We start from the raw sequence: 19,922 nt of genomic DNA, 5'->3' as shown, positions 1-19,922 counted from the left end.
GGGTTGTTTAGATTAGGAAAAAATAAAGTAAATATAGCGAGTGTGGAAAAGTGGTGGTAGGAGTTGCGAAATTGCCCCTTAAGCAATTGACTACTTTACTAGACCGATAGCAAGTATTATGTGGGAGAGGCCACTGCTAGCATGTCATCCCTGACTTGGAATTATATGCACTTATGCTTGGAACTATTAGCAAGCATCCGCAACTACTAATGTTCATTAAGGTAAAACCCAACTATAGCATTAAGATATATTGGTCCCCCTTCAATCCCGTATGCATCAATTTCTATGCTAGGTTGAAGCTTCTGTCACTCTTGCCCTCCAATGCATAGTCCTATCAACATACAACTAACCCTAGGGTGTGATCCACGCGCGCAATCATATGATGGGCACCAAAGGACAACAACATAACCACAAGCAAATTAAATCAATCATAGCAATTCATCAACCACCGATAGGACAACGAAAATCTACTCAGACATCATAGGATGGCAACACATCATTGGATAATAATATGAAGCATAAAGCACCATGTTCAAGTAGAGGTTACAGCGGGTTGCGGGAGAGTGGACTGCTGTAGATAGAGGGGGGAAGGTGATGGAGATGTTGGTGAAGATGGCGGAGGTGTTGATGTAGATCGCGGTGATGATGATGGCCTCCGGTGACACTCCGGTGCCACCGGAAGCGAGGGGGAGAGAGCCCCCCTCCTTCTTCTTCTTCCTTGACCTCCTCCCTAGATGGGAGAAGGGTTTCCCCTCGGGTCCATGGCCTCCATGGCACGGGAGGGGCGAGAGCCCCTCCGAGATTGGATCTGTCTCTCTGTCTCTCTCTGTTTCTGCGTTCTCTTCTTGCTCTGTTTCACCGTTTCGTGTATATATGGGGATCCGTAACTCCGATTGGCCTGAAACCTTCGCCGTGATTTTCTCTCTCTGAAGATTAGCTTTCTTGCGGCAAAAGAAGAGCGTCAACCGCCTTACGGGTGGCTCACGAGGGTAGGGGCGCGCCTAGGGGGGCAGGCGCGCCCCCTGCCTCGTGGCCACCTCGGGCACCGTCTCGCGTGGATTTTTCTTCTAGAATTTTCCAAAAATAAGCTCCGTCCGTTTTTATCCCGTTTGGACTCCGTTTGATATGGATATTCTGCGAAACCAAAAACATGCAACAGACAGGAACTGGCACTGGGCACTGGATCAATATGTTGGTCCCAAAAATAGTATAAAAAGTATATGGAAGTTGTAGAATATTGGCATGGAACAATCAAAAATTATAGATACGACGGAGACGTATCACGTCCCTCGAACTCTTGATCCAGCAGAGTGTCGAGGAAGTAGATGAGTTCTGTCAACACGACGGCGTGGTGACGGTGATGGTGAACTGATCCGCGTAGGGCTTCGCCTAAGCACTACAAAGATATGACCGGAGGCGTAAACTGGGGGAACGCACATGGCTAACAATTGTTGGTGTGTGTTCTAGCGGTGCCCCCCATATATATAGGTTGGAGGGGAGGAGATGCAGCCAAGGGGGCACCCCAAGTAGGAGGAATCCTACTTGGGGTCCTCCCCAATTCGCCCCCTTCCTTATTAACCGGAGGGGAAAGGAAAGAGAGGGGGGAAGGAAGGAAGGGGAGGCCGAATCCTCCCCTTCCCTTTCCCCTTTCCATCTTTCCTTCTCCTATTTCGGCCTACTAGTAAGCATGCACGTGCAACACACGTCTCTCAAATATAAAAGATGTCTTTTGAATTCTGTTTATGCTAAATCGAGTAAATATGTTCGTGCGTTGCAACGGGTAAAACAAAATCTTTGTGCCCCCTACCAATTAATATGGGTTCTTCTTATCCTCTTCCCAAGCCTACATCTCATGAGTGGTATTCAGATCACCTTGTCATCAGGTACGGGACACATGCTTGGGGGTTGTTGCGGTCGAACATGTACTTCGCGCTACCTCCTTGCCGGCTCTTTTGTGTGACCGTCATGGGCGTGCTCGAAGCAGAACTCGTTTTTTTATGAAGTTGAATTTTTTTTTGCGGATGAATATGATGAAGTTGATTTCACTAAAGAAAAATTGATAAAAGATAACTGAAAGGGTAACAAAATATATTGCTTACCATAAATGGGTATGGTTGGGAGGATTCCAAGGAATCATGAACCAGAGTCAGAGAAACTCTCATAGGTCCCCAAAAATATTTCCCATCAATCTATGTATAGCGACTCACCTATAAAGATCCTCACGTAAAATTTGTTTAACTCCAGTAGAACTCTAAACCTCAACCCCTACATTTCAATGTCCTATATTTTATTAATTTTATGGAACAACCAAAATCATACATTCATCATTGCAGTACCCTGCATTTTCATTTGAATCAACATTGGTACAATACAGAACTAACACATGAAACAGACAACCAAACAAAACTTAGTAATTCGATGGCATCTCATCTCATGCCAAGGAAAATCCCATTCATTGTGTATTGCACTATGGAACACAGCCAATAGTAATTATTACATTTAATGGTGAAAATACATGTCAGTTAAGTAAAAAAGGAACACAAATTAGAACATAGCATGACCGGTAAGGGCACTCTCAAATCATCTTAAACACATATGTATCTCCAAATTCACATAGATAGATATCTAATTAGTTCACAAACATGGCTTAAACTCCAGTGCATATAGCCAGAATCATCAGCCCTCCGCATGGCAAAAATCTACCGGATCACAAATCATAAAATTGCAAAGTTATATGCTGCCATCTTGTATCCATAATATTTGTTATCCCATCTTTTCTCTTGGCCGATGACCCACATCTGTGGAGTAATAAAACCGATGACATCCGACATTGGTAAGCCGGCTCTGATGTGCGCTGATGATATGGGCCGATGTGATCGAGATTTTGTACCAACGGCGTTCGTCTATATGAGCACATTTATTGCACAACGGCTTCCTATCGCTTACTCCGCAGATGATTTTGAAGCCTCTGCCTATTGCATCGTAACGATACTTGACTGACAGAACATAGTTATGTAACACAGAGCAATGCTATCTCTGCTGAACCATCATCATCTGCGGAGTGTGCACCCAAACCTGTAATTGCAGAGGAGGGCTAGAGAACTCAGACGGAGCCATCACTGTATTTCTCACAGCTGCATGCCTGTACAGCATGATCTTGCTTTCACCGCGTAATACGCTCTTCTAGTGAAAGCAAGAAGGAGTGGATAACTGCACCTGAGTCTACCTTCAGTTCTGCCCCTCAACTCCCTGCTTATGTACACAGCATGCTGCAGTCTCACGCCCCTGCAGTTCAAAACTTAAACTGAGTGCTGATGTGTAGGGATGAAAACGGAGCGGAAACGGACGAAACTGAGTGCTATCATATTTGTTTTCATATTTTTTTGCAGAAGCGGAAACGAATACAAAAACCCCGGAAATAAATACGGAAACAGATACTACCGGAAACAGATACTACCGGAAACAGACACGGAGCGAATACAAAGCAGATACGGAAACATAAATAGGCATTGATCAGAACTTAAAAACCCCTTGAATTATAGAGAAATACACACAAAAACAAACAAATTTAATGAGTTGTTAACATTGCTACAAAATAATATCATTATGTTAGCAACTTAGCATAATATTGTAGTAGTACCGGACAATTGCGTATAGGTCAAGCTGAGTACATGTGTGGTAGTAAAAGTTTGGCCTTAGATCCATTCTACTAATTGTGTCATAGTGTTCTCTTTAGTGGTTGGGCTACAAAGCAGCTATAGGTGTATAATAAAACAGAAATTTCATACTCACAGAAACGGAAAGTTCCATTTCCATGCATGTTCCACCGGAAAACACCATTCCGTTTTTGTTTCTGTTTCCGCATAAAAAAATTCCATTTCCACTTCCATTTTGCAAATTTTCGTTTCTGTTTTCATATTTCCTCCGGAAAAACCGAAAGTTTCCACTCCATTTTCATCCCTACTGATGTGTACATGAATTTAACCCATTTGCTAGCTGAAAGGAAAATTATCTTGCATATTTTTTTAGAAGTGTGTGAACTTTATAACAGAAGGCAAACTGTACCACACCACATTGAAGCAGTACTATCTAAAATATATCAAATGCACTAAAATATTAGAAATATCTTCAACAAATTTGTTTGAAACAAATGCTCCAATAAATATTTTCAGCCATTGTTTAGATCATACATAGTGTTGTGGAAACCGTACCGTTGCAAGGTTCAAATCATCAAATATCATCTAGTCCAACACATGGATAAAATCGGGCAGTCCATTTGCAGCAGCAAGGTGGACCACCAATTCCTCTACATGCTTACTCTTCTTTAGATGCAGAGTCAATCAAAAAGAGAAGTCTTCCACTGTACATGTAACAGGGCAGGGTGTCAACAATCTACAAATAGGGATAACAATCATATTCAGAAGAAACTTAAAAGAACATAGTCATTTTGTTTTTTTACACATTGGTGACATTTTTTGGGATTGATTTAGCACCAGAGAAATTGCTTGAACATGATGGGTGGATATTACTCTAAGCATATAAAATCAAGAGGCAGCAAGAGTGCAATCCGAATACCATTAGAATATGTCAGTGAAAATTCCAACTACCTATAACTCATTTATAAAATATGTCAATAAAAATTGCAAGGCTTGAAAGATATCCTGTATAAGCAGTGCAATCTCTCATTCCATGACCAGAAAATAAGACTGTCTTATGACAGGATTAAGGTAATAAATGGCATCAAATACTTTGTTATATATCATGTGATAGGAGAAAAGAAGAGAATAAAGTGTTGATAGTTCAGTTTTAAACAACCAGTACATCCATTGAATTTGATAATGAGAGAGAAGTACCTGATTATTTATATCAGATGTCCACCTGCGAGTCCTTTTTTATGGGGTTAACATCACTACAAGAAACACCTGCAAACTATTAAACCAAAGACAGTGTGTTAGAATATCACTTGTAAGTAATAATCAGAATATTCATAATATAATTCAGCTTGCACTTCCATGAATCAATCAGAGATAAAGTTGATCTTTATTTGACATTCAATCAAACAGTCCCAATCAGGTTAAATTTGAAGCAAGGTAGAAAGATGCAAGTCACAGCAGGGAGAAAAGCCATCAGTTGATGAATTACCTACTCAAGGATGTGATGACTGCATCCTCGTGCGGAATGGAGAGACAGGAACGCATAGAGGAGATGTAGGTGACGACACTTGTGCATGGCTGGAGAGTGGAGGCGGAAACTACCTCGGTGGGAAAGTAGTGGGTGTGATGAAATTCTTGACAACACCCTATAACCAGGAATATAAATGTTGATATCATCTTAAAATTAAGGACTGCTTGATGACTATAAACTCGACAGTAAAGATGTGCATCGCTGAAAAATTACAAATGAAGTTAGAACGACGACAATAAACTTCAGAATCTAGAACGTTCATCCATGACATACCCTTGGTTGCATCAATTTGAGGAGCTTTGGAACAAAAGTTGAAACAGCACATCACTTTGGAAATACCGTAAACAAAACAAACCTGAGATGGAAGACCTCCGGCGCGGCGGCCGCGTGACTGAAGATTCTTGACGTGTTCCCTGGTTGAGGATTGGGGAGACGGCGGGTACAACGCGGAGACTGCGGGGAGGGTTGGCGAGGGCCACCGGGAGCGCGCTGGCGTGTCCCCTGGCTGCGGATTGGGAGACGGCGTGTACGACGCGGAGACGGCGGGGAGGGCCGGCGAGGGCCATCAGGAGGGCACTGCTGCAGCGACCGGGTGACGGGAAGGGCCGACGGGGTGGGCGCTCTTGGGGCTGGCAGCGTCGCGTTGGGAGGAGGAGCGGAGCGGTAGCGTCCCGTGGGTAGGAGCGGCAGGCGGCGGGGTAGGTGGCGTCGCGAGTACGGTCGCGGCCGCGGGGAAGCGCCCCGATCCAACTCCGCGCGCCAGGCGGCCGCCGGAGCCCGCTCGCCGGCGAGCACCTCCCTAGCCGCCGCCAGGCCTCTCCTTGTCCTCCCCTCTCCTCTCATCCTCTCCCGAAGACGCGTCGTCGCCCCGATTGTGTTGTTTATCGTGGGAGGGAGGGCAGTAGAGATATGGGGCGCACCAGCCCTTTGTGGGCTGGTCTGTCCCTCTCTTGGCCATAAGGCCTATATCTTTGTTGGGGGTGCCCGGAACCCCTTCAGGTGACACGATATGTACCTGATATCCTCCGGAACACTTTCGGTGTCCGAATACTATCGTCCTATATATCAATCTTTACCTCTCGGCCATTTGGAGAGTCCTTATCATGTTTGTGATCTCATCCGGGACTCCGAACAACATTCGGTCACCAAATAACATAACTCATATAATACTAAATCGTCACCGAACGTTAAGCGTGCGGACCCTACGGGTTCGAGATTACGTAGACATGACCGAGACACCTCTCCGGTCACTAACCAATAGCGAAACCTAGATGCTCATATTGGCTCCTATATATTCTACGAAGATCTTTATCGGTTGAACCGTTATGACAACATATGTTATTCCCGTTGTCCATCGGTATGTTACTTGCCCGAGATTCGATCGTCGGTATCCACATACCTAGTTCAATCGTGTCACCGGCAAGTCTCTTTACTCGTTCCGTAATACATCATCTTGTAACTAATTCATTAGTCACTTTGCTTGCAAGGCTTTTTATGGTGTGCATTACCGAGAGGGCCCAAAGATACCTCTCCGATATTCGGAGTGACAAATCCTAATACCAAACACCTTAGGAGATACCTGTAGTGCATCTTTATAATCACCCAGTTATGTTGTGACGTTTGATAGCACACAAGGTATTCCTCCGGTATTCGGGAGTTGCATAATCTCATAGTCGAAGGAATATGTATTTGACATGAAGAAAGCAATAGCAATAAAATTGAACGATCAATATGCTAAGCTAACGGATGGGTCTTGTCCATCACATCATTCTCCTAATGATGTGATCCCGTTCATCAAATGACAACACATGTTTATGGTTCGGAAACTTAACCATCTTTGATTAACGAGCTAGTCTAGTAAAGGCTTACTAGGGACACGGTGTTTTGTCTATGTATCCACACATGTATCAAGTTTCCGATTAATACAATTCTAGCATGAATAATAAAAAATTATCATGATATAAGAAAATATAAAATAACAACTTTATTATTGCCTCTAGGGCATATTTCCTTCATTATTTTGTTTTGCAATTTATCTATTTACCTACCACTATGAAATTTGATCCTTGCAAATAACCGCCGAGGGGATTGACAACCCCCTTGATCGTGTTGGGTGGAAGTATTTGCTCTTTGGTGTGTAGGTGATGTTAACGAGGTTTCGCGTGGTTCTCCTACTGGATTGATAACTTTGGTTCTTAACCGAGGGAAATACTTATCTCTACTGTATTGCATCGTCCTATTCTCTTCGAGGAAATCCCAACAAAGCTCACAAGTAGCATGATACAATACAGAGAACCCCCCCCCCCAATTTGGAGAATCTTCTTTTTTCTAGAATACGCACAAGCATGCATATCTCATATTCATAGAAGAAAAAGGGGGGGGCCCACCATGTTTTTACAAGGATGGCACAAGGCCGAGAGATAGGTATACTCCTCGCTACTCACCCACGTAGACAACCTATCGAAGAACAAAAAGAGCCCTTGGCTCAGCAGCCTAGCAATACACTAGGCCTTACCCTCTTTAACGATCCTACCCAGAAGTCTATTTGCCGACAAAGTCGCACTATCAAAGACTATTGAGTTCCTATGCTTCCACGTCTCCCACATAACCAGGAGGAGAATGGAATTGAGCTCCTTGCAGCATCATATGTCCTCATCTAGGGATGAGCTCCAAGAGACTAGCTGACCCTCCTCCCCTGGTGTCCACTCTGGCCTTCCCCAAGCTGCCCACACTCTATGCCAAATCGTCCTCGTGAAGATGCACGCCACCAACAGATAATCCATGGTTTCCGGTAGTTGATCACACAAAGGGCATACCTCTTTGATGCGGCAAGCCTCTTCGCACTAAACGATCGGATGTCCAACAACGGTTCTTGAATGCACGCCAAGCAAATATCTTGCATCGAAGCGGAGCGTAGTTTTCCTAGCTGACTGTGGTAGCAGGGTCCTTCATCCATCCAAAGAACTTGCAATGGTATGCCGAGCCGACTGAGAAGGTGCCAGAAGGCTCCCACACCCATCGCATGCGGTCCTCCAACTCCGGGTTTTGATCCATAACTGATATGCACTCCCATAGCGCAAGGTACTCCGCCAATCCCTCTGCATTCAAATCAGGACCAATGTCATGGGGCCATGCTCTGGCCAAGGCCTCCTGCACCGTCCTGGATGCTCTCACCTGAGCCCGAACCCAGTCATAGAGTTTTGGCGCAACCTCCCGTACTCTCGCCCCCTCCAACTACATGTCTTCCCAGAAGTACGTGTTCGTGCCGCTCCCTATATCCACAAACACCGCCGATCTGTAGATGGCCATGGATCCTGAGGGGACTGAAATCTCAAACTCAGTTCACGGTCTCTCACCGTCCACTCTTTTTAGGCATAGCCATCACGTCATCAAGGCCGCACTCATCCACTTTAGATTTGGGAGAGCAAGGCCTGCTGTCCACTTCGGTGTGCACACGGTCTCCCATGCGACAGCATAGCTGCCTCCACTTGCACGGTCCCGAGCCACCCAAAAGAAGCTTCTGCAGATTCTCATGATAGAGGTGACCACTTCTGGAGGCACCTCCATAGCAAGCGTTGAATGGACCGGCATGGCACTCAGGACCGATTGCACAAGGATGAGCCGGTCTGACTTATCCATCGAAGCCGCCCGCCATGTTGGAAGTTTCTACTGGATGCCATCTACGATTCCTTGGAACTGCGCCTTCCTGATGTAGAGTGGAAGGCCCAGGTACCGGTAGGGAAAGCAACCCAGAGGGCATCCCAAGTCCGCAGTCAACCTGTCTGTGTCCTTGGCCGAGCATCTGATTGGGATGACCGGGCACTTTTGTGTATTCGTTCGAAGGTCGGATGCTTCCCCAAAATCTTCTGGAATTGCAGAACAGACCGTGATATCCATCTGATTGGGCCTCAAGAACAACATTACGTTGTCGGCGAAGATAGACTAGCGCTGGCTCAACCCTCTGCCACCCAAAGGTGCCAACCAGCCCGATCTCTCCGCATGAGTGAACATGTAGTGCAGTACCTCCATGGTGAGTATGAACAACAACGGCAATGTCGGGTCTCCTTGCCGAGGATTCCCTCTAGAGAACAACAATGTTCATTGGATCATAATACACAGGGGAATGAGTTGATCGCTAGGACCACCTCCCCAAGGGAATGTTCCTTAGTTATTCGGGGTCCAACATGCCAATGATCTCTTTTGTTAAAGTCATCTACAAGATGAACCAGTATCTAACCTTAACATCCATGATGTCCGGTTTCGATACGCTAACGCGCCATATTAGAATTTGAGAATTTGATGCGATTTAATCTGGTATTTGAATCCATAATATGATCATCATCACTAGTCCAAATCCAACATAATAAATACAAAATAGGAGATGATTTAAACACTATGCGTACGACTCAGCTCTAATCATTTAGTTTTTTTATCTAGATTAGAGGAAGCAAGTGGGTGGGAAGTAGTTTGTGCACGTAGTTTTGATGTGTTCCAACATTGCCACGTGAAAGTCATTTTTCCGCTTGTCCATAAAAACATGGCCTTTGTAACGCGGAGCTCCTGTTGCCTATTCCAAGTAGCAACACGCCAGCTAAAAAAAGCAAGTGATACGCGTCGGTCTGCCGGCCGAAAATTTGGCCGGTCTAACCGTGTATATACGATTCGGTTTATAACAGCCACACGATTCCTTCTTTTCCAACTGTTTCGCTACTAAAAAACAGCCTGTCAAGTTCATCCCGAGCAGCCCCGTGTTTCTAAATACGTAAGCCAACTCGTCGGCCGTCCACGTCGTGCTGCTCGTCGCTGCCAGTCGCCGCCCTCGTTGCTGCCGGCTGACTCCGTCGGTTCCATAGGACGCCGCCTTCATCGGTGGTGGTCGCCTTCGCATCCCCGTCCTCGTCGGTTCCTCGCCTCCACTCGTAGCAAAACGACGCTGTCGTAGCAAAACGCTCGACGTATCTGTAGTTGCAGCACCTAGTCGTCGTCATAGCACGCCCGTCGCCACACCATCATGCCTCCGACCGCATCACTCAGTGTCGCCACTCGCACCCAGTGGAAGCTTTTTCTCATGCTGGTTGAAGCTTTTCCTCATACCGATTGAAGCTTTTTTCCATCCGTCGACGCGCTTGCAGGGTCAAACGAACGATGGTTGCCAATGAACTCCATTTAAATGGATGTAGCAAAAGTCTTCGCTGGTGGTAGCGAAACCGAAGTATAGTTGCAGCAAAACGTCGTCGCCCTGTCGCGGGTTGTAGCTAATCCATGAACGGATGTAGCAAAATCCAGTGGTAGTTGTAGCAAAAACGCCGCCGCCATCGTCGCACGTCGTAGCTAAGTTGTGAAGCATGTAGCAAACAACGACGCCGGGAGTAGCAAAAACCGACAACAGTTGCAGCAAAATGTCGTGGCCGCCGACCCGGGTCACAGCTAATCCACATTGTTTGTAGTAAAAACTCGCCGGTGGTAGCTTTTGCCATAGGCGGTTGCAGCGAAAAAACGTCATCGCCGTCGTCGAGGTCGCGGCATCATCGTGAAGGATGTAGCAAATGCCATCGTCGGTGGTAGCAATTACAAACATCGGTAGTAGCAAAAACTGATGAAGTTTGCATCAAAAACTATGTCGCTGCCGTCGTGGGTCATGCCCTCGCTGTATTTGGTTGTAGCAAATTCTGCCGCGGGTCGCAGCTCCTTCATCGCTTGGTTCCAGCATCTCACATCAACGGTCGCAACACCCCCCTCACGACGTCGGTTGAATAAGTTTCACGCCGGCCATGCACCAGTGTCGCCCGAGCTCGTCGTTTGTAGCAACCATGGTTGCATGCAGCCGTTTCCCGCCCAGCACAGCTGCACAGTCAACAAATGGAGCAGGGATGCACAAGGGTGTGCATGCTTGGGGATGGAGCAGCTTTGGTGAGGGTCCTTTAGGGTGGGCGGAGCTAGGGCCGACGAGGGCCATGATGGAGGAGTGCAAGTTGTTTGCGGGAGAGCGCGAGGAAGACGAAGACCGTGATGGGAAAGCGAGAAAAGTGCGTGAATGGATAAGAAGTGATTGCGGGTCCGTAAGAAAAAAAAGGTTAGTTGGGCACAAGTGTGCGACGCACGATCGTGGAGGATCTCGTGGCTGGCGTGCGTCCGGCCGAGCGCTTGGGCCGGCGCACCGGCTCTGTTTCCTAAAAAAAGTACTCATACTACTAGTAGTCAGCTAAAAAAAAGGTAGTACTAGTTTTTTTTTGTTTGAGGAAAAGGGTAGGATTATAGTGCGCTAATAACATGTCGACACGTCGACAGTCGACGGGAGCAGAACGCCGAGGCGGTCCTGCCTGCTCAATCAGTGCCTTCGTCACCCATTCGGCCTTTCGCCTCCTCCATCACGTGATCATCTGCTTCTCCGCTTTGCCCCCTCCTGCTGCCCTCCCTGCCCGTCTACAGCGCCCTACAGCCTACAGCTAGGCGGCGACTCGACGCCGCCGAGGCCAAGCCCTCCGACTCGCTTCCTCATCCGTGGACCAACTCCTCCTTCCCCTTCTTCCGCGGGACATTGGACTGATCCTCGCCGCGCCTTAAAACCCTAGGTTGTTGGTGGCGGCGGCGTCCGTCGGCAGGCTGGTGGGCGGCCCTCCATCTCCATGGATTCCGGCGACGCATCTGAACGGTACGTCATGCCCAAACCCTCTTTCCGTATCTTCTCTTCAGATTTCGCGAGACCAAGGAACACGGCAGCTGCAATTTACTGCCTTTGTTCTCCGATTTTTGTAGGATTCGCAAGGAAAGAGGTTTTCGGAGGAGCGATCCGAGCAGAGATAGCCCACCTCGTCGTCACGCAACCGGAGCAGGCTCAGATGCTCATCGGCACGGGAGAGACAGGCCGACCCACCGCGTCCCCGCCAAGCGCGTCAAGGATGAATTGCCAGAGTCGTCGGAGCCGCCGCCGTCGTCGCGGCTCAAGGCTGTGGTGCCCCGTCCTCTTCAGGACAGAGATGAGCAATTCGTCTGGCCATGGATGGGTGTGCTGGTCAATGTGCCTACCGAGTGGAAAGGCGGCCGCCAGGTTGGGGAAAGTGGCAACCGCTTGAAGGAGCAGCTCTCGCGATTTTGCCCCCAGAAGGTTATTCCTTTGTGGAATCACAGAGGCCACACGGGATATGCTATCGTTGAGTTTGGAAAAGACTATGCTTGCTTCTGCAATGCCTTCAAGTTTGAAAATCACTTCGAGGCGGAAGGATATAGCAAACGGGACTGGGAGGCACGCAGGTATCGAGGGTCGAAGATGTTTGGATGGGTTGCAAGGGCTGATGATCAAAGAACTCTGGGGCCAATCGGGGAGTATCTGCAAGAAAATGGTGATTTGAAAACTGTTGCGGAACTTGAGAATGAAGGAACACGCAAAACCGACAAACTGGTAGCTAATTTAGCCAGCCAAATTGAGGTAAAGGCCAAGCATGTCCAAGAACTTGAATGCAAGTACAATGAGACGACCAACTCACTTGACAAGGTGATGGAAGAAAAGGAGCAGGTCCTCCAGAGATACAATGATGGTTTGTTTCCTTCTTTTGCTCTTTTTATGTTCTGTTCTTATGGTATAAGAACATATATATGCATTTTTCTCCTTTGAGCATGGGGTCATTTCAGTTATTTAATGTCTTTTGAACCTGCATTGTCACCAGAAATACACAAGATGCAGCAACTTGCTCGTAAGCATTCTCAGATGATCATCAATGAGAATCAGAGGCTCCGTTCAGAACTGGAGTCCAAGATGCAGGATCTCGAAATAAAATCCAGGCAGCTTGATGAACTTGCTGTGCGTAGTGACTCAGACAGAAGGAACCTTGAGAAAGAGAAGGAAAAGGTGTGTGCCCAATGTCTCCCATAAAGAATAATGGAAGTTAGTTTTATGGGTCCTCTCCTTTTGTTTGTTCTGGAGGATGGTTGATTGTTTCTGTGCTTCTTTTACATAACATCTTTCTGTTCACTAGTAACTAGCCTGAATTGTTACATAGCATTATATTGGTATTTTCCTCTCCCTCCTATTTGTGAATGAACGATCCACGATTCAATTCATGTCACATTTTTTTAATATTTGTTTATCTTTTGAATATAGAAAATAATGGTCGTCACTAGCCAGTGTATTTTAGTTGACAAAAGGAAGACTGTTAGCATTACAGAACAACAAGCTTTCTTACTAACCTCTAATTTTTCCTCATCCACTCTTGTTTATCTTGTGTTCTCTATCTTTTTGAGAATATATTTTTCCCAGTTCTCCGCCATCAAGTAACTTTAAATGTGGGTTGCTAGTACATAAACATTGTGCTATGTTGTTTTTAGTTGTCTTTTTATCTAATGCAAATATCATGCCTTCAGATGCTTCCATGCATTCTCATGTTACTCTAGTTGTTTATGTGATCAACCCATCTAAGGCATACGATTATCTGGGCTATATCTATTCAAGATTGCTACAATATCTGCCCTCGTGGTAGTTTTTTCTCCTGCCGTACACATGTTGTATTGCATCGGCTTATATTATTTAGCACGGCTGAAACTACATGTTAGATACTAAACGCGATTTGTTGTTTTGAATTTACTTTTGCAACAATGACGCCGTTTTGCATTCTACATGCGATATGTTCTCGCTCGTACACACAATGCATTAACATCGATCTACCAGTTGTTCTTACCTGATAGCATCCATGTCTTGTATGTTGTCCTTATACATACTTAAACTTTTGACTTTTTTCCAATCTACCACTTATCTGTCTTTTTATCTGCTGTAAACTTTTGGCCGCCAATCCATACATGCATGCATGGTTATGCAACTATGCACCCTATGCATGTACTTAGATCTAACATTGCTGGCCTGTGTTGCTCTTCTATCAGATTTACACAATTTATAGTAATCTACACCGTTACAGTCTGATTTTACCAAAATAAATGCCGTATGAAGATAATTTCTTCTAGTGCATAAATTAATCTAGAACGCCATCCATCAAAATAATCTGTGTAGTGTTTTTTATTACCTAGAAGTAATCTAGTCATGTCTCATCAAAATATGTGGTGTAGATATTCAATTTTTACAAGTAATCTAAGCTGCTATCATTTTGCTGCATGTAGGTAAATGGTGTAAACCTTTCTTTCTTAACATAGTCTGTACTACTATCGCTATTGAATCTGCAGAAAGTATTTTCTCTATAGTTCGGTCAAGATCTACTGACATTTTTTTTGCACTTTCCTCGCACATCTACACAATTGTAAGAGTAGTACTGTAGTAGCCCGCTTTCTTGTGTTTGATGTGTAGTTTTGAGATGCATGGTTTTATTTTTTGCAATAACTTGATCGGTTTGACATTACTATTCATTTTTACTCTGCTCAAAGTTCTACGAGTAGTAGCCTAAAGTTGATGTGTGGTACAAATTGAGATGTATGCTGTTTCCTAATTGGACTCCTAAGCTGATTCAAGTGTGTGGGCTCTGATTATTTGCGAGGAGTACACCTTATATTATTTAGATGCATGCATGACTTATCCCTATCCGGATTCCTAAAATGGTTCAAGCGTAAATGCTCTTGTTTTTTAGAGGAGTAAGCGTGTGGGATTCTGATTCAGATGTACAGAAATTATTTCCAAGTTTTATCGTACAGTTCTGTTCCGAGCACTGTTGTCAGCTGGAATTGGTCTAAGGTTTCGTACGTAGATTGTCTTAGTTTTTGTTGTTTAGTTGATGTTGATGAATCTCTATCGACCAAATTTCGAACCTTAAATTGATGGATCTTCACCATTCAGTTTCTGTTGCTTTAATAATAGTAGATTCTTATCATTGTATTTTTTCTATTTTTGTTGTAATTCTACATTTTGCTGTCGGACAACAATACAATGCAGAAGGTTTAACAGTAGGATAATTTCAGCAAAATGCATGGAACTTGTTTATTTTACTTTTAGAGAGGGCTTGGTGCCAGGTACAAAATGTAGGCACCTTTAGGTAACCCCCCCTCCCCCCTCCAGGTTTCCTGCATAAAACTCATATCAGACTGTTGTGGTTTATACAGAATGAAATGAAAGCAAAATATCTTAAGATGGCAACATCGGAGCAACAGAGGGCGGATGAAAATGTGCTGAAGCTTGTGGAAAAACACAAGGTTTGTCCTTCATATTTTTTTTTCACTTGAGGTTCTGAGATACTAATTTATATGACTGTCTTACTGTGCTGAAAATGAAAATTGCAGAGGGAGAAACAAGCTGCTCTAAATGAGATTATCAAGGTAGAGCAGAAACTGGATGCCAAACAGAAGCTTGAGTTAGAAATAAAACAGATGCAGGGAAAATTGGAAGTGATGAAGCATATGCCAGGTGTGGAAGACTCCGAATCAAAAAGGAAGATAGATGAACTTAGTGCCGAGCTTCAGGAAAAGTATGATGAAATGGATGCAATGGAATCGCTCCACCATACTCTACTTATGAAGGAAAGGATAAGCAATGATGAGTTGCAAGATGCTCGGAAGAAGCTAATAGATGTAAGTTTCCTCATTAATTGAGTACTTGCACTTGTCGTATTATGTTTGAATTACGTTGCAGAGCTATCTATTGCATACACCTGCAGGGTTTGCGGGATCTTACAACTGGCCGAGGAATTATAGGAATTAAAAGAATGGGTGATCTTGATCTGAAATCATTTGCGATTGCTTGCAAAAATAAAATGTCAAAAGAAGATGCAGGCGTTACTGCTTCCATTCTTTGTTCAAAGTGGGAGGAGGAGATTAAAGATCCAGAATGGCACCCTTTTAAAGTTATCGTGGATGAAGGCAAAGAGAAGGTAATAATATCTTCACTCTTGCTTTTATGCACTTGCTGTTCTCTAATACTCCCTCCGTTCCTTTATATAAGGTGTATTTGTTTTTTCAAAGGTCAAACGAGTGCCTGTTTGACCAAGTTTTTAGAAAAAATATATAAGTATCCACAATACGCATCATGAAAGTAGTTTCATATTTTATCTATTAGGTATTGCAGACGTTATTTTATTCTATAATCTTGGTCAAACATTCAAATGTTTGACTTGCACGGGAACCAATACACCTTATATTCGGGAACGGAGGGAGTAGGATGTAGCCTTGAGCAATCAATTTCACAGTGAATTTTCTATTCTGCAAACCTTAACATAGTTCAATTCTATTTATAAGTAAACTATGGCAAGAGCTGAAATTTGGAGATACCTAGATATTCTTATATTAATCTAATGACAAAAATAGCAGAAATTCCCACATTAATAATAAAAAAATGGAAAATACATATCTATTGATCAAATCATTATCAACTGTAGGTAGCAAGAGAAAGAATACCACCATAATACAAGCATTGTGGAGTTATCGAGTTAAGGCTCCAAATAATCTGACAAACATTAGTTGCATTACCAATTCAGATCCATTCTGTTTCCTCCATCTATTACATCCTTGGTCCTCCATTACATGCGAAAAAGGAGAGGAGGAACCCAAGAAACAATCAGCCATTAAGTGGCACCAGCCAAGGGGCTATATTCTTGTGTTATATAAATATAATCTAGTTCTTCATGGAAATTATAATATCTTGTTTTTCATGTCGTGGTGTGGATGTGAGCTACCACATGACGGTTTTTTACAATTAACCAATTAGCCAGTCAATTAAGCTGTGCCATAGCAAGTATTCAACGGATGTGTGATGAAGGAATCTCAAAATTTAGCCATATGTATGCTTATGTGTACGTTAGCTAAGTTTCATCTACTTGATTTTGTAGCTTGGGGAGAGTTCAGTCATATGCATAGATTTATGCTACTTCAGTGCTAGGAAAGCAACATTATTGAGTTCCTGAGGGCAAAACTTTATGTTGATGTTAGCTGCTCTTGATTGAGATGTATAGCATCTAACTGAAAAAATGTTGATTTCTATGTACTCTAGACTTGCTTTCTTCCATCTCTGAATTTTCTCTAAAGCTGATGGTGAGTTCTATACCAGTTAAGTTATGTAATTCACCAGCTTTCGGAAATCAGAACATAATACATCTATATTTGCCCGTGGAGTAGTGTGTGGGGCAACCAAACTTCTTACCAGTAAAATGCTTGCCACTCGGTACACATATTGATGGATGCTAATAACTTCCCACTCCTAGAAGTTTATGATAGGGACCCCTTATGATATTCCTTGGTAAGTTAGATGTTCATTCTTAGTTCCTAGCTTGGCTAAGTTGGACACATCTTGTGTCTTGGCTGTTGAAATTTGACATGATACATGATACTTGGAGCTCAAAGCTTGCTGCCATTTGCAAACAATGTTCTTCCTGAACTTTCTGTAGCATACTTGTTTGATGGGCATGGAAAAGTCCTTGTGTATGTATATTTAATAGTATAGTTTTGTGCAGTGGTGCATTACGATATAATGAAGTAGGTGTGTTTTACATCATTTCTAACACGCATAAATTGTTTTTGTTCACCATTATCTTTTGTACCGTGCTTACATTTAATGTTCAGGGAACATTTAGACACTATGCAATTCCTGTATCAATACTTTTCTAAATTAACAGCTTAGGCATATTTGTGGAGTGTGAAATTTTGAAGCTGTTATTGCTCTGTTTATCTTGCATGTTTAGAATGGAGGAGAATATTTATCTAATGGTGCGTGCATTGACGCTAGGAAATTCTCCGCGAGGATGATGAGAAGCTGCGAGAACTGAAAGAAGAGTATGGCGAAGAAGTGTATGGCTTGGTAACAAAGGCTCTGCTTGAAGTTAACGAGTATAACCCTAGTGGCCGCTATCCTGTACCCGAGCTGTGGAACTTCAAAGAGAAGAGGAAAGCAACTCTCAAAGAAGCTGTCCAGTACGTCCTGAGACAGTGGCGCACACAGAAGAGGAAGCGCTGAGCCCAGATATCTAGATTCCTGTAGTGAACTAGAAGTGTGTTTCTGTTATTTTCCTCATGAATGTTGGTAAACGTTTAGTTGTCTAGGTTTCCTTGGATTATTCAGCTTGGTGTAGCATTGACATGAATGCTAGTACTTGGAGATTGTGAACCGCCCTTTTAGGATAATCTATTTCGTGCCAAGCTACGTGCTTGTATGAATGAACGGCTACTAGTTTGTTGATTTCAATGCAGCCTGGTGACTGCTTGGTGCTCGACATGCCTAACGATCCCAAGAATGGCTTGCTGGAACCATGCTTATCCTGATATTGTGTACTAGTTATAGCAGGAAAACCATTGCAAGCACATGATTTTATCTTGTGTTTATCCCAGGCTTGTACTTATTTCTAGGATTACGTTGAGAGTCCAATATTTGTTGCTGGAATAATCACTCCTGGTTCATTTTTAAACCTGGTTGTCACAGTTGAGAGCAACCCTGTCGTTGAACACAATTCTTGTGGAAAAGAATGCATTCAAAATCCTGCCTGTTTCATGTACAGGAGGAAGGAGACTATACTACTCTGCGCAGCTCAGCTCAGCGTAACAGTGTTCACCTGCCAAGATCAAACAACCCTACCCCGTCTCCAGTTCTTTCGCTGCTAGGCGCTTGCACCTCTCACTTCACCCCTTTGTTTCTTTCTTTCCTGCAGCTTCTCTTCTCTCTGTTCTGCTCTTCCAAGATCTGGTGTTGTAATTTGCAAATAGCTCTTGGTCATTTTGTGTTAAAATAAATAAAGAGTGTTTTACCCAATGATAACACCCTACAAAAATTCAATTGTCAATGGATTAAATACGACGGAACGTCTATGCAGTTCGATTGATAATCGTTAGTTCATTATCATCTAATTGTATATTTTGCTTCCATGCTATCTATGTGATATGTTTATGTTGGTAATTTATGGGTTCAATTCATGCTGGATGCACGCAAATGAAACTTTCCATATGCTTATTGAAACCGGATCTCTATCCATGGAAACAACATTACTTCTTTTGCGGAATAACAACATATTTTGCAACCTCGTTGGACGGGGTTCCTGTGCGATGTCTGAGGGGGGGGGGACCAATAGACATCCTCGTCGCGAAACTTTCACCTACAATCACCCAGTGGGCAGGAGGAAAAACAACACTAGTGTGGAGGACACACATAGGCATCGTTGTCGCGAAGCTTTCACCCAGAATCACCTAGTGGGTAGGAAGAAAAGCAACACCAATGTGGAGCTCCATGACTGCACCCCCAAGGAGGGGTGCGATGCTAAGGAGTGTCGCCGCGGTCGCTCAAACACGAGGTTCGTGCATGCATTTTTCTAGAGACCACCCCAATCAAACCCAACCACTCACATCGACACACCACTACAATCGAGACAACTCAACGAAGCCATGGTCGTTGCACCTTGCACCACGCCGATGTAGTCGACGGGAACCGAAAACCACCTGAAGATGGCACACACGAGGGGTAGAGCAAGGGGGTTGCATGTCATTGTACACATACCCGAGTAGAGGCCACCGCGCACGCTGGGCAGGCTAGTTGGATCTGGCACCCTGACATGCCGATGGGCACAACACAGGGTCAAGGGGACCTCTGTTGCTGCTAGATGAGTAGGAGATTGAACATGTCCATTCAATTAAGGAGGCCTACCCGCAGGGAGGCCCGGATTTATGGTGAAAAGCCATAGAGATGGCGAGGATGAGGTAGTTCTAGCAGAATCGTGTCTGGTGAGGAGCATCATTGACGTTAAAGGGGTCGAGGAAGCATGGTAGGATGAGGAGGACGGGACGAGGGCAGGAGCGCCCCGCGGCCACCTTCAACTGGCGGGCATCATCCTCCA

General features: G+C 44.3%; 1 protein-coding gene and 1 long non-coding RNA gene across 4 annotated transcripts; one reads left to right on the top strand and one right to left on the bottom strand.

Annotated features, from left to right (window-relative positions):
* Positions 1 to 2,407: 2,407 nt before the first annotated feature.
* LOC119268382 lies at positions 2,408 to 6,086 on the bottom strand. 3 transcript variants are annotated; one of them, XR_005133155.1, is made up of 5 exons: positions 5,540 to 6,086; positions 5,143 to 5,385; positions 4,854 to 4,929; positions 4,212 to 4,360; positions 2,408 to 3,285 (listed from the first exon to the last, which is right to left on the bottom strand). It is a non-coding gene; the product is annotated as an uncharacterized LOC119268382 (long non-coding RNA). The 3 variants fall into 3 exon arrangements; XR_005133156.1 differs by having other exon boundaries at positions 2,435 to 3,285; positions 4,212 to 4,392; positions 5,143 to 5,299; positions 5,540 to 6,085; XR_005133154.1 differs by having other exon boundaries at positions 2,435 to 3,285; positions 5,143 to 5,299; positions 5,540 to 6,082.
* A 5,448-nt stretch (positions 6,087 to 11,534) lies between these two features.
* LOC119268381 (factor of DNA methylation 1-like) lies at positions 11,535 to 18,314 on the top strand. The gene is made up of 7 exons (XM_037549998.1): positions 11,535 to 11,836; positions 11,941 to 12,719; positions 12,849 to 13,030; positions 15,220 to 15,309; positions 15,397 to 15,684; positions 15,771 to 15,983; positions 17,831 to 18,314. Exons 1-7 carry the CDS (start codon positions 11,811 to 11,813, stop codon positions 18,056 to 18,058), a joined length of 1,806 nt encoding a protein of 601 aa, XP_037405895.1. The 5' UTR covers positions 11,535 to 11,810; the 3' UTR covers positions 18,059 to 18,314.
* Positions 18,315 to 19,922: the final 1,608 nt, after the last annotated feature.

Source organism: Triticum dicoccoides, chromosome 3A (assembly GCF_002162155.2).
Source record: "Triticum dicoccoides isolate Atlit2015 ecotype Zavitan chromosome 3A, WEW_v2.0, whole genome shotgun sequence".
Taxonomy (NCBI): Eukaryota; Viridiplantae; Streptophyta; class Magnoliopsida; order Poales; family Poaceae; genus Triticum; species Triticum dicoccoides.
The sequence above is the reverse complement of the archived record's forward strand: the minus strand, read 5'-3'. Positions and strand labels throughout refer to the sequence as shown.